General features: G+C 40.1%; 1 protein-coding gene across 1 annotated transcript in view; it reads left to right on the plus strand.

Moving 5' to 3' along the window:
* NIBAN1 (niban apoptosis regulator 1) overlaps positions 1-13,128 on the plus strand; it is a 176,979-nt gene that overhangs the window by 75,361 nt on the left and 88,490 nt on the right. The window contains exons 3-4 of the mRNA XM_031004602.3: positions 4,468-4,599; positions 8,459-8,573. Of these exons, the coding sequence (XP_030860462.2) occupies positions 4,468-4,599; positions 8,459-8,573 (247 nt within the window). The remainder of the gene's footprint in view (positions 1-4,467; positions 4,600-8,458; positions 8,574-13,128) is intronic.

A 13,128-nucleotide genomic window follows, 5' to 3' on the forward strand; every position in this document is an offset into this window, starting at 1 on the left:
AGATAATAAACAAATTAATATCAGGTGACATCAGATAATAATAAATGCTAAAAAGAAATAAAGCGAGTCTTATTTTATTTTTGAGACAGAGTCGTGCTCTGTGGTTCAGGCTGGAGTGCAGTGGTACAATCGTGGCTCACTGCAACCTCTGCTTCCTGGGTTCAAGTGATTCTCCTGCCTCAGCCTCCTGAGTGGCTGGGATTACAGGTGTGCACCACCACACCCAGCTAATTTTTGTATTTTTAGTAGAGACAGGATATTCACCATGTTGGCCAGGCTGGTCTTGAACTCCTGACCTCAAGTGATCCACCTGCCTCGGCCTCCCAAAGTGCTGGGATTACAGTTGTGAGCCACCACGCCCAGCCTAGAGCCTTATTTTAGAGAAGGTGGTTAGGGAAGCCCTCCGTGGAGATAACATTTAAGCAGAAACTGGAGTGCAATGAGAGTAGGCTGTGTGAATATTCGTGGGAAGAGTATTCCAGGTCTATGGAACAGCAAGTGTGAAGACCCTGCCACACAGAGGGAAGGTCGGTCTGCTGGGAGCACTGTGAGCAAGGGAGGAGGGATGAACAATGACAGCAGAGAGACAGATCGGGAGCACATCATGTCAACCTGCAGGTCACAACAGGGTTTTGATTTTGTTTTGTAATGGGAAGTCTCCCACTGGAGGGTATTGAATACAGAGTGGCATATAATTTTAGATGATCTGTCTGGCCTCTCTGTAAAGAATAGACTATGGGGCGAGAGAGGAGAATGGAAACTGGTGAGCAGGATACTGTAGCATCTGAGGGAAGAATGATGCCAAATTGGACTGGGGTGGTGATGGTCATGGTTGTGAGGAGAGGTGCTTATGATAGAGCTGACAGAACATACTGTTGGGTTGGGTGTGAGATAATAGAAGAAGAGAGAAATCAGTGATGACTTCTTGGTTTTTAACCAGAGCAAATAAGTGGATGGAGTTGCCTTTTACTTAGAAGGAAGAGTCGAGTGAATGGGATCACGAGTTCCCTTTTGGCCATGTTAAGTTAGAGATGCTAGTGTGGAAATGTTGAATAGGCCATTAGATGTTTTCATTTGGAGCTCAGCAGAGTGATTGAGCCTGGAGAATAGAAATTTGGAAGATGTTAGCTTATAACTAGTATTAAGGCCATGGGCCATAAAACAGGGAAAGACTATAGACAGAGAAAAGAAACAGTACACTGGCCCCTTCAGCATTTGGAGATCAGAAAAAGGAGAAGGATCCAGCAAAATGGACTAAGAAGAAACAGTCTATGGAGTAGGAGAAAAATCAGAAAAGCATAATGTCCCAGAAGGCAAATAAAAAAGGGGTTTCAAAATTAAGAACTCAATCCCATTTATAATAGCCACCCCCACCCACCACACACACACACACACACACTTAGGAGTACATTTAACCAAGGAGATGAAAGATCTCTACAAGGACTACAAAACACGGATGAAAGAAATTATAGGCAACACAAACTAATGGAAACACATCCCATGCTCACAGATTGGAAAAATCACTATCATTAAAATGACCATGTTCCCCAAAGCAATATACAGCTCCAATTCAATTGCTATCAAATTACCAATGTCATCTTACACAAAATTAGAAAAATTAATCCTAAAGTTCATATGGAGCAAATAAAAGCCTGAATAGCCAAAGCACGCCCAAGCAACGGAACAAATCTGGAGACATCACATTGCCTGACTTCAAATTATACTACAAGGCTATACTAACTAAATCAGCATGGTACTGGTACAAAAATAGACACATAGACCAATGGAACAGAATGGAGAACCCAGAAATAAAGCCACATACCTACAACCAACTGATCTTTGATAAAATCAACAAAAATAAATAATGAAGAAAGGATACCCCATTCAATAAAAGGTGCTGAGAAAACTGGCTAGTCATATGCAGAAGAATGAAACTGGACCCCTATCTCTCATCATATACAAAAATTAACTTGAGATGGATTAAAAACCTAAATGTAAGACCTGAAACTATAGAAATCTTAAAAGAAAACTTAGGAAAAACTCTTCTGGACATTTGCCCAGGCAAAGAATTTGTGATGAAGACCCCAAAAACAAATGCAACAAAAACAAAAATAGAGAAATGGGACTTAGTTATACTAAAAAGCCTATACACAAAAAAGAAATAGTCAACAAAATAAACAGATAACCTACAAAATGGGAGAAATATTTGCAAATTATGCCCCTAATAAAGGACTAATATCCAGAATCTACAAGAAACTCAACAAGAAAAAACAACCCCATTAAAAACTGGGCAAAGGACATGAACAGACATTTCTCAAAAGAAGACATACAAGTGGACAACAAACACATGAAAACATACTCAATATCACCAATCATCAGAGAAATTATATTAAAACCACACCAAGATATCATCTTACAGCAGTAAGAATGGATGTCATTAAAAAGTCAAAAAATAACAGATGATGTGGATGTGGAGAAAAGGAAATGCTCATACACTGTTAGTGGGAATGTAAATTAGTTCAACCCCTAGGGAAAATAGTATGGAGATATCACAAATAACTAAAAAAGAACTATCATTCGACTCAGCAATCCTACTACTGGGTATCTACCCAAAGGAAAATAAATCATTATATAAAAGACTCCTGTACGTGTGTGTTTATCACAGCACTATTTTTAATAGCAAAGCCATGGAACCAACCTAAGTGTGCACCAGTGGTGGATTGGATAAAGAAAATGTGGTATATATACACCACAGGATGCTACACAGTCATAAAAAAGAACAAAATCATACCCTTTGCAACAACATGGATGGAGCTGGAGGCCATTATCCTAAGTGAACTAACTCAGAAACAGAAAATCAAATACCACATGTTTTCAGTTATAAGCAGGAGCTAAATAATGGGTACACATGGACATAAAGATGGAGAGAATAGACTCTGGAGACTCCGAAAGTGGGGAAGGTGGGAGGGGAGTAAGGGTTGAAAAATTACCTATTGGGTACAATGCTCAAGATTTGGGTAATGGGTACACTAGGAGCCCAATCCCCACCGTTACACGTAACACCCATGTAAGAAACACACATACCCCTTGAATATAAAATTTAAAAAACTAAAAATAAAAAAGAAGGGGTTTCAAGAGAGAATAAGTGATAAGTGAGTCACATAATGCTGAGAAGTTAACTTGACCAATATATTTAGCAGCATGAGTACATAGGGATAAGTGATTGCTTTCCCTCATAAAACAGTGATCTCAAAAGTTAGGGAGCTTGTTAAAATGCACATTCTGGCCCACAGCCCCAGAGATTCTGATATAGTAAGTCTATCGTGAGGCCCCATTTTTAACAAGCTTATCAGTTGATTAAGTGGTCCAGGTTTTAAGAAAAGCTGCACGTAAGAACTATGAAGTTCAGCTTATATCATGGTTTCAGTTTCATTTAAAGAGAAGAGATTCTCTCTTACCTTTTAATGAGGCAAGATAGGGGACTGCCGCATTATCTGTCTCCTGTCTTGCCTCATTAAGCACTGGAATTTGGAAGGGAATTTGTTTCATCCCTTAGATTATTCTTAGATTGGCATATCTATTTTTTTCTGTATAGCTCATTTAAAATTTTACTTGAAAGTAGAGGGGTAAGTTTCTGAAGGCACTATGATTTTTTAATAAAGGGAAAATAGATGTAAATTCAGTGACATGTAAAAGACAAGAGGCCCATTTGTATATTTTGAAATAATATGAAAATTACACAATGAAGCAGGATGGGAATTATCCTTACACAGTTAATCCAATGGAAGATGTAACTAGGAATCTAATGGAAATGCCCGCACAGCACATATATCACCACGGTTAATGAGAAATCCTCAAACTTTTCAGTAGAAGAGGTGGAACTCAGGTGTTCTGGCTTGATACCTGCTTGTTCTTTAACCAAATAGCAAACATGATCTCCTTGAGTAGCACGGAGAGGGGTCCCCATGGCTTTGGGTTTAGGAAAACCATTGAGAATTGGGGGCTGCATCGGCAGGTGTAATGAATAGGGGAACGGTCCGTTAATTCTCCCGCTTTGCGGGGATTAACCCTGAGACATGTTCAGGGTGTCCAGGTAGGTATCCACACTTACACTTTCCTGCCTCACTCCCTCTCTCCCATAGAGTTTATCAAGCATTTATTGAGTGCCACATGCATGCAAGGCATAATAACCTTATTACTATAATTCCTTCTACCATATGCTTCTGTTCCTATAGCGTAATAGAGGGAAATGAAAATAATAAAAATACCAATAAGACAAATATTTACATTGGGTCAAGTGGAGTAGGAAAGGGAAATTGTGGGGGGAGAGGAGGAAGCAACAGTTTCCCCAGGATCTCAGTGGAAGATAGTTTCCTAAACTATTCCTTGAAATAGCATGGATAACTTTGTGGTAACAAGGTGTGTTATCTTTTGTTGTGATAGTTAATTGTATTCATCTTCTTTAAGCCACCATTGGCACCTGGAACTATTTTGTATGAAGCAGAGCTATCACAATTTTCTGAAGACATAAAGAAGTGGAAGGAGAGATACGTTGTAGTTAAAAATGATTATGCTGTGGAGAGCTATGAGAATAAAGAGGTAAGACACTTCTTTGTTACTACTGATTCTTACACTGTTCTTAAAAGTTTGGCTGGGTTGATTGGTGTGCCCTCTCCTTCCTACAAGGCTATACTAACAAAATCAGCATGGTACTGGTACAAAAATAGAGATTGATTCATTCAATGAGCACTCATTCATGTAGGTATCTATTTCAGCTAACAGACACTGATTGAATGCCTACTGCATACCAAGTGTTATACAAGGTTCTGGGTATACAGCAGTTGATAAGACAGATGCTTGCCGTCTAGTGGCAAGATAGACTTTGAACAAGTGATTGCAAGTGAGTATGAAGATAGAAGGACCAGTATTTGGCATAGGAGCCTTTCCTATGATCATTCAGCCTCGAGGTCTTTCTCAGCCATCATCCTGATGTCTCTGCTCTATGTCTCTGTCTTCCCACTCTGAAGCCCTGTGCATGACAGGTGGCTGAGGAGTTATTTCATACGTTGTTATTAAATTTGAATCTGCCTGGGTTTTCCTGGGTTCCTAGGAATTCAGAATGCCTCACATACTTTATTTCCATGGAGGTATTTTTTTTTTCATTTAACTTTTTTCTGGTTATTTCACTATTTTCCTTGTCTGTAAAATGTGGAGAAAATGAGTTAATGGGTGTAAAGCATTCAGCCCCTGGGAGGACTTTAGTTTTTATTGGTTCCCATTTCTTTCCTTATGTAGGAAGGTAGTGTGGTATAGGGGAAAGAATATCAGGCAGTGAATTTGGCAAACTAAAAGTTAGGTCAAGTTGTGCCATTAACTAGAAATGAACTTGTTGACAAGTGACTTCTTGCCTTCAGTCCTCAATTAAGCTGAACAGTTAGGTCAAATGATCCCACTATCCTCCCAGATCTCATACTGTACACATTTTTTAGTCTGCATAGACCCTCAAGCTCCCTTTGAAATGAACAGCTACTATTTATCAGTGAACGACAGTAACAGATTTAAAACTCTGCTCTCTGGCCTCTAAGCTCAAGAATAGTCAAGATGGCTGGGTGCAGTAGCTCATGCCTGTAATCCCAGCACTTTGGGAGGCCAAGGCAGGTGGATCACCCGAGGTCAGGAGTTAGAGACCAGCATGGCCAACATGGTGAAACCCCATCTCTACTAAAAATACAAAAACTAGCTGGGCGTGCTGATGCATGCCTGTAGTCTCAGATACTCAGGAGGGTGAGGCAGGAGAATCACTTGAACTCGGGAGGTGGAGGTTGCAGTGAGCTGAGATCACCCCAATGCACTCCAGCCTGGGTGACAGAGTGAGACTCCATCTCAAAAAAAAAAAAAGAGTAGTCAAAATAGTCTTCACAGAGCACTGTGAGGACTACACCTGATGCTAAACCATTAGGAAGAGGCTTCAGATTGACAGACCAATCTGTTTCCTTCCCATTTCTGATGGAAAATAGAAATAAAATATACTACAAACTTATTTCACAGGCTACCAGGCAAAGCTCAAGTGCTCTCTTGGGTAGACTTACTCTTTTCAACATTTATTAAGCTAATATTTTCTCTGCTTATCAATATTAGGATTTTATTCAACACTTAATTTCTACTCAGCAACAAAGTATCAATACACTACAAATAGTGATGATAATAACAAGACACCTTATGTTTTGTATGACTCATTACAACGTCCTTTCAGAGGAGCTTGAGGAGGGACAGTGTAGCATAATATGGTTCATACTATGGGCTTTGACTCATACCTTTACCACTTACTAGATAGGCGCCCTTGCCTAAGCTATAAATCTTGAGCCTCAGTTTTCTCATCTGTAAAATGAGATCTGCGTGATTTCTTTGCCATGGTGTTGAGAGGAGTAAGTGAATGAATGTACTGAAGCATTTAGCATATGGCTGGGCCTGTGGTAAAGCTAGAGCTGGGTGTGGAGCAGTTGCTGGTATGATTACTACTAACCCATTGGGAAGAAACAGCCCTAGATCTTGTTCTTGGATTTATTAAAGTTTTTCACTGCATTTAACACTAACTGAAGTTTCATTTTGAATCAAATGTTGGTGTTTTTCCTCTTTTCACTTATTTCAGCTTGCTCTCTCAGCTTGCAGTTTGTACATTGCACTGCTTTTTCTTTGTTCATCGTTTTTAACTGAACCTGTTCAAATTGTTAAGATATGGTGACTTAATTTGGTAATAACCAAGTATTTTTTGAAACTTGGAATTCTTTTAAAGTCCACGCAGTTTGTCATAATTTCTTGAAGTTTTAATAATATCTTCTTTTTTTAATTTATGGAAGTATCTTATAAAATTATATCTAAGAATTATGCATTAAGTACCTGTAAGTCATCTATTATTTTATTTAGAGTCCAATTCTGGCTGGCAATTAAACAGGAAAAGTAAAACATTCTCACTTGATAATCAGTTTCTATTTTGTGTGCACTGGGGCTGGACAGGCATGAATATGAATCCTGGATGTGTCACCTACTCACTGCTGAGCCATGGGCAAGTTATTCAGTCTCTTTGAGCTTCATGTTTCCCATTTGAAAAATGGAGATAACATGTAATGCATAGTACTGTTTTGAGGATTAAGTGGTATAATGCTTATAAAAGCCAATATTGGGGCCTGTTATAACTAATAATACAATTCACTTTTGAGTCCAGTCTACATCAAATTGCTTGTAAATCTTCTTAATATCATACAAGTTTAGATTCTTCTCTCAACATTATTGTTTCACTTATAATGTAGCTCTGTGGGAGTTCTTAGAGCTTTAAGGTATTATTTCATGGGGAACCCTCAATTATGTATAGATCCTCCTTCCTGGGTTAATCATTTATTCAGAAGAGTCCTCCAATCGTCTTTCTTAGGATGAATAGGTCAGGCTGCCAGAATTCTGTGTTAGTGGGTATATTCTGTTTCCCTCACATGCTTAAGCAGTTGATTAGTCGTTGTTACAAGTACTTTAGATATCTGAGAGTTTGTTTCATTTGGATCTCTTCACTATCTTATTGCTGCAGAACATGTTATCGTTACTCTGATTATGTTGGTCAGATCAACATTATTTAGTTATTTCCAAGAGTAAATTCTAGATTTTGGGTCTCAAACTTTCTTAGTTTCAATTCTCAACTTGCCTTTAGATTACTAGTTTCAGAATTTTGCCTTGACTTAAGCCCTCCCGTCAGATGCACATACTTAAATGTTATCTTATCTGCATGTCCTTGTGGGCATAGGTGCTTACCAAACTGCTTTAGCAATGCCCTGTGCCTCTTTTCTGTGTCTCAAATAGCAGAGCTTCTTGTCTGCTGGCCAGCATTTGTTCTGATGTCACAGTGCTGTACTTCCATCTCAACCATTTTGCTGCAAAACAGTTTCACATCTGAGGGCAAAATAGTGGCATATTTTATGCCAACATTTTCATGTTTTGATGAAAATCCATGGTAACTATCATTGCAGCTACGTGTTCCACAGTCTTATTAGTCATCATATGTGGCCCACATCAGTCACCAAGCATTCTGTGCAGTATTTGTGTGATCGTCACCTTTGTGGTTATTATCAGAATGATTTAGTTGTTAGCATCTGAAATGGCAAATGTGGTGCGGACTTTCAGGGTTACTGAGATTATGTTTTCCACATTCGAGAACATACCTAGGGTAAATCTCCCTGAGATTAGGGACTCTGATTTACCATGTTGTGACCATCACATGAAAGTATTAAAATATTACCTTGCCATTAGCAGGTATTCAAAACATATTTTTTGAGTAAATGACTATAACTCAATAACATAGTATGGGGATTGCTATCTCTGAATGTCTGAATCTGTCTATTTGTTATATCCCTGATATTTTCCAAAAATCAAATGGGGAAAAAGATATCATTCCTGTGTGCCTTTCCCTCCCCAGGCCTATCAGAGAGGAGCTGCTCCTAAATGTCGAATTCTTCCAGCCGGTGGCAAGGTGTTAACCTCAGAAGATGAATATAATCTGTTGTCTGACAGGCATTTCCCAGACCCTCTTGGTGAGTTGCTGATCATTCTTTTCCAAGGCAAAATGACTAAGCTTCTTTGTTTAGCTGGAGCAGTGTTTCTCTGTGAAGGAGAGGGATTTCCCTCCAGGGGCATTTGGCAGCATCTGGAGACATTTTTGTTTGTCACAATTGGAAGGGGGGTGCTATAGCATTTAGTGAATAGAGGCCAGGGATGCTACAAAACATCCTACCATGCACAGGACAGACCCTAACAAGGAAGAGTTATCTGGCACAAAGTATCAGTAGTGCCAAGGTTGAGAAACCCTGGGCTAGACACTCATGTCCCATAGACAAGTGGAAGATGTGATTTCTCTAGTTTAGGAAAACATTTTACCACTTCCATTATTTCTCATCCCATTCAATAATACACAGTCAGTCTCTGTGTTTCTAGCACATGGAAAATGGGCTGTCAGCCAGGTATCTTGAAGCTTTTGGAATATATTGCAGGCTTTGATAGCACTCCACAAGGCAGCAGAAATAAACAGGTAGGGCCCAGTCCGTGAAATGTATAATCCCATCTTCTAGTAAGCAAGCCTGGACCTGTCAGGGAATACTATTTTTCTAATTTTAGGATGATATGCAACTAAATACCCTAAATAGACAAAAAACCTTTTAATAAGTGTTACAGTAACTCATAGCTACTGTGAAAAAAAAAAGCATTGCATTAATTTGCATATCTATAAATAAAGCTGGGATGCTGCCATGGAAAGATAATTGGGAGATTGGATTTTTATCTAGTTCTGGCTGTGCCACTTACCAAATGCTTTAGCTTAGCTGGCTGCTGAACAGCTCTGGTTTCTGTTTCTCCAACTCAAAAACAGGGCTTTGAACTTAAAAACCTAGAAGGGTCTTTCTAGGTCTAACCTTCTTTGATTCTCATTCATTCCACTTTTTACATGTGGAGAAATGATGGATAATATATAGACTAAATAAGGCAATTCATAGAGATTCATGAAGTGTGGATAATAACTCCATTTGGCTTTGCGTAAATCATACTACATAGTAATTACTTCGTTCTTGAAGAGAGCCCTGGTTCTTATTAACGGACATAATAATTTCATTAGAATTTATGGAGAAAAACATAATCATTTTATCAATTGTGATTTCGGTGCTGAGTGCTTAACGTAGTGTTTTTAATAACACAATTACAGGATTGGTACATGGACCATAAACTAAGATTAACAAATTATTACTAAGTAATTCATGCTAAAACAACACTTTATGCGCACTATGCATATTATTATATTTTCTTTTACATCTACTTATATGCCCTTGGCAGTGGAGCTGCAGCTAGAAATGGGAATACCAACATGTTGACTCATCCAAATCTCTCTAAAACTTTCCAATGAAATCAGCCAGAAGAGACAATATGTTTATTGATTTATTGCTGTAATCATATTGGAGGGAATGAAAAGGACTAAAAAACACAAGTCCTGTGTGATTAATCCCAGTTGGCCCAAGGCTTCAGATTGGGGCATTTTAATGACTTTTTTAAATTGTGTGTTGTGACCTTCTGACTTTTAAAATGGAATATTCTACAGTAGATCAGTTGTGATATTCTTGTAACTCAGAAAAAATTCACTGATGGCATCTGGAAAATTGTTACAAAAGGTTGAGAGATAACTAGAGGCTGAAAGGAATGAATTTTATGGGGTTGTTGAGGCTTTTTAAATGCAAAGGGTCAATGTTGCTTTTGGTTGCTTGTACAAAATTATGACATTCTTGGAGAGGGCAAGGAGGATTGTTTGATAGAACCATGTCAGTCAAGAAGACTGACTCTGTGATATTATTTCTACCAGAAAGAATAAAGGCATAATAAAGATGGGATGCTTATGAATAAGTGCATTTCTTGGAAAAAGCACTAGAGGCTTATGAATAAGTGTTTCTTTTTCTTTTTTCTTTTTTCTGTTTGAGACAGAGTCTCACTCTGTTGCTCAGGCTGGAATGCAGTGGGGTGATCATGGCTCACTGTAGCCTCAACCTCCTGGGCTCAAGTAATCCTCCCACCTCAGCCTCTCCAGTAGCTGGGACCACAGCTACATGCCACTATGCCCAGAAAAACAAAACAAACAAAAAAACAAAAAAAGAATTGCAGAGACAATGGTCTCACTCTGTTGTTACCCAAGTTGGTCTTCAACTCCTGAGCTCAAGTGACCCTCCTGCCTTGGCCTCCCAAAGTGCTGGGATTATAGGCATAAGCCACCATGCCTGGCCAATAAGTGTATTCTTTACAGAGTGTTCAGCTAAGTTGATACAGAAAAAAATGCCCCCGTGTTTTGTTAAAGTAATTCACTTGTTTGGCATTTTACTGGTTAGAATCTGGTTTACTGCATACAATAAAAAACTCAAAGTTTTATTATCTCACTAAAGATATTTCGATATTAGTCCAGGGCTGGTGTGGACTAAATTTGTCAGAAGCTCAGGCTCTTTCTCGATTTCTCCCCCTTTATTTCTAGGTTGTGGCCCCTATTGGCAGGGTCCAGGGTGGCTGCTGAGCTCCTACCATAGCATTCTCATTCCAGATAATAGGGAGGAGAAAAGGAAAGGAGGAGGGTACATTCACTTTCTTTAGAGATACCTCCAGGAAGTTTCATATGCCACTTCAGCTTATATCTTACTGGACAGATCTTAGCAGCTGTGGGCTCACCAAGCTGCAAAGGAGGCTGGAAATGTAGTCTTATTTTATGTAGTCACTTGCCCAACTAAAAATCAGGGGCCTTATTCTCCCCAGAAAGGGAAATAGATATTGTGTTACAACTACAGGTGTCTCTATAGCATTCAATCATTCATTCATTTGCTCGTTTTCGTGTTGATTCATTCCCAGCATTGTGCTAGGTCCTGGTGGGCCATGGCTTGTGCTGGTGGTGCATTCTGCTCTGTTACCTTCAGATTCCAGGACACTGGAACAGGGCTCCCATATATCCCCAGAAATTTATTCTTTATTTAAACCAATCCGGATTGATTGATTGACTGATTGATTTTGAGATGGAGTTTCACTCTGTCACTCAGGCTGGAGTGCAGTGGCATGATCTCGGCTCACTGCAACCTCTGCCTCCCGGGTTCAAGTGATTCTCCTGCCTCAGCCTCCTGAATAGCTGGGATTACAGGTGCGTGCCACCACTCCCGGCTAATTTTTGTATTTTTGGTAGAGATGGGTTTTCACTATGTTGGTCAGGCTGGTCTTGAACTCCTGACCTCATGATCTACCCTCCTTGGCCTCCCAAAGTGCTGGGATTACAGGCATGAGCAATCCTGATTTATTAATTTGCCAGAACTGACGCGGTTCTGTAGAATCCCATGTGGTTATGATTCATTTCCTTGTATTCCCAGTGCTTTCAATGGCCTCTTAGAGAGACTCTCTTCCTTACCTTTCCCTGAGATTGGTGCCTAATACATATGCAGGAAGCACAGAACTAACATTTTCTTCTGCTTATTCTCTGTGACTCTGGAAAAAGTTGGGACTCATTTAACCAAGTGCAATATCATGTAATAGGAATGCATGGAAAGGAGTAAAGTTTAGGTAGGGGTTCTGAATAGTAGTCGGTTTAAAATGAGTTGCTTCAAATTGATTTTGAGGGAAGAGGTAAAAGTCCCATTGTCTAGGGCTTTAAAAAAATATCCTAGGCCAACAAAGCACATTTTTCACTCAACAAACTGAAGTTGAACATCTGCTATGTTCCATGACTGTGCTGTGGGCTAAGGATACAAAGCTATGGAAGATGCAGTCTGCATCTCTAGACGTTCACAGTGGGTAGCAGTGGTTCTGCTCCTTGGGGAGGGGAACAGCACGGGAATCCATCTCATTCCCCTCCCCCGCCTCCCTACCCTGAGTGTGGGCGCTGGGCATGAAAACAGGTCATTGCAGTATTTGGGGAGAACAGGGTAGGAAGCACCTAACTCTGTCTCTGGTGGCAGTGGGATGTGCCAGCAAAGGCATCCCAGAGGAGTGGCTTTTGAACTGACTTTTGAAGGATGAATGAGAATTTTTTATGGGAAAGCATGATGGAAAGGAAGGAAGAGAGGGTTCTATGGACTGTAGGAACAATATAAAAAGTCACGGAATGGGTGAACACACCCTGGGAGGGTGCAGACTGAGAGTGGAGGGGAAGCCAGCACAGAACAGGGCAGGCACCGATGCTTAGCGAGGAGATGGAGAGAGTCAGCAGAAGAACCAATAAAGGTGATAAAGAAGAAACAGAATTCTACAAAGCATGAAGAGAGAGGCACTCCTGGAAGTCATGGGGAGATAATGTTTTCAAAAGAAGGGGTTGTTAGCAGCAGCAAATATTCCAGGTCAGATGAAAAGAAGCAGCCATAGGCTGGCAGTCAGGATGACATAAATGGCTTCAGCAGCTGGGTTTCAGGAGCTGGTGGGGACAGGAATCAGACTGAGGTGAGAATAAGGTTGATGGCATAAAAACAGCAAGTGGTGTTTGGCAGTGACAGGGAAGAGGGAGAGAGTGCAGGGCAGAGAGCTGCCCTGTTGGAGCTGGAGCCTGCAGGGCCAGTAGAGTGAGGGGGTGCACAGGTGGTCAGTGGCCTGCAG

The sequence above is a fragment of the Gorilla gorilla genome, chromosome 1 (assembly GCF_029281585.2).
Source record: "Gorilla gorilla gorilla isolate KB3781 chromosome 1, NHGRI_mGorGor1-v2.1_pri, whole genome shotgun sequence".
NCBI lineage: Eukaryota > Metazoa > Chordata > Mammalia > Primates > Hominidae > Gorilla > Gorilla gorilla.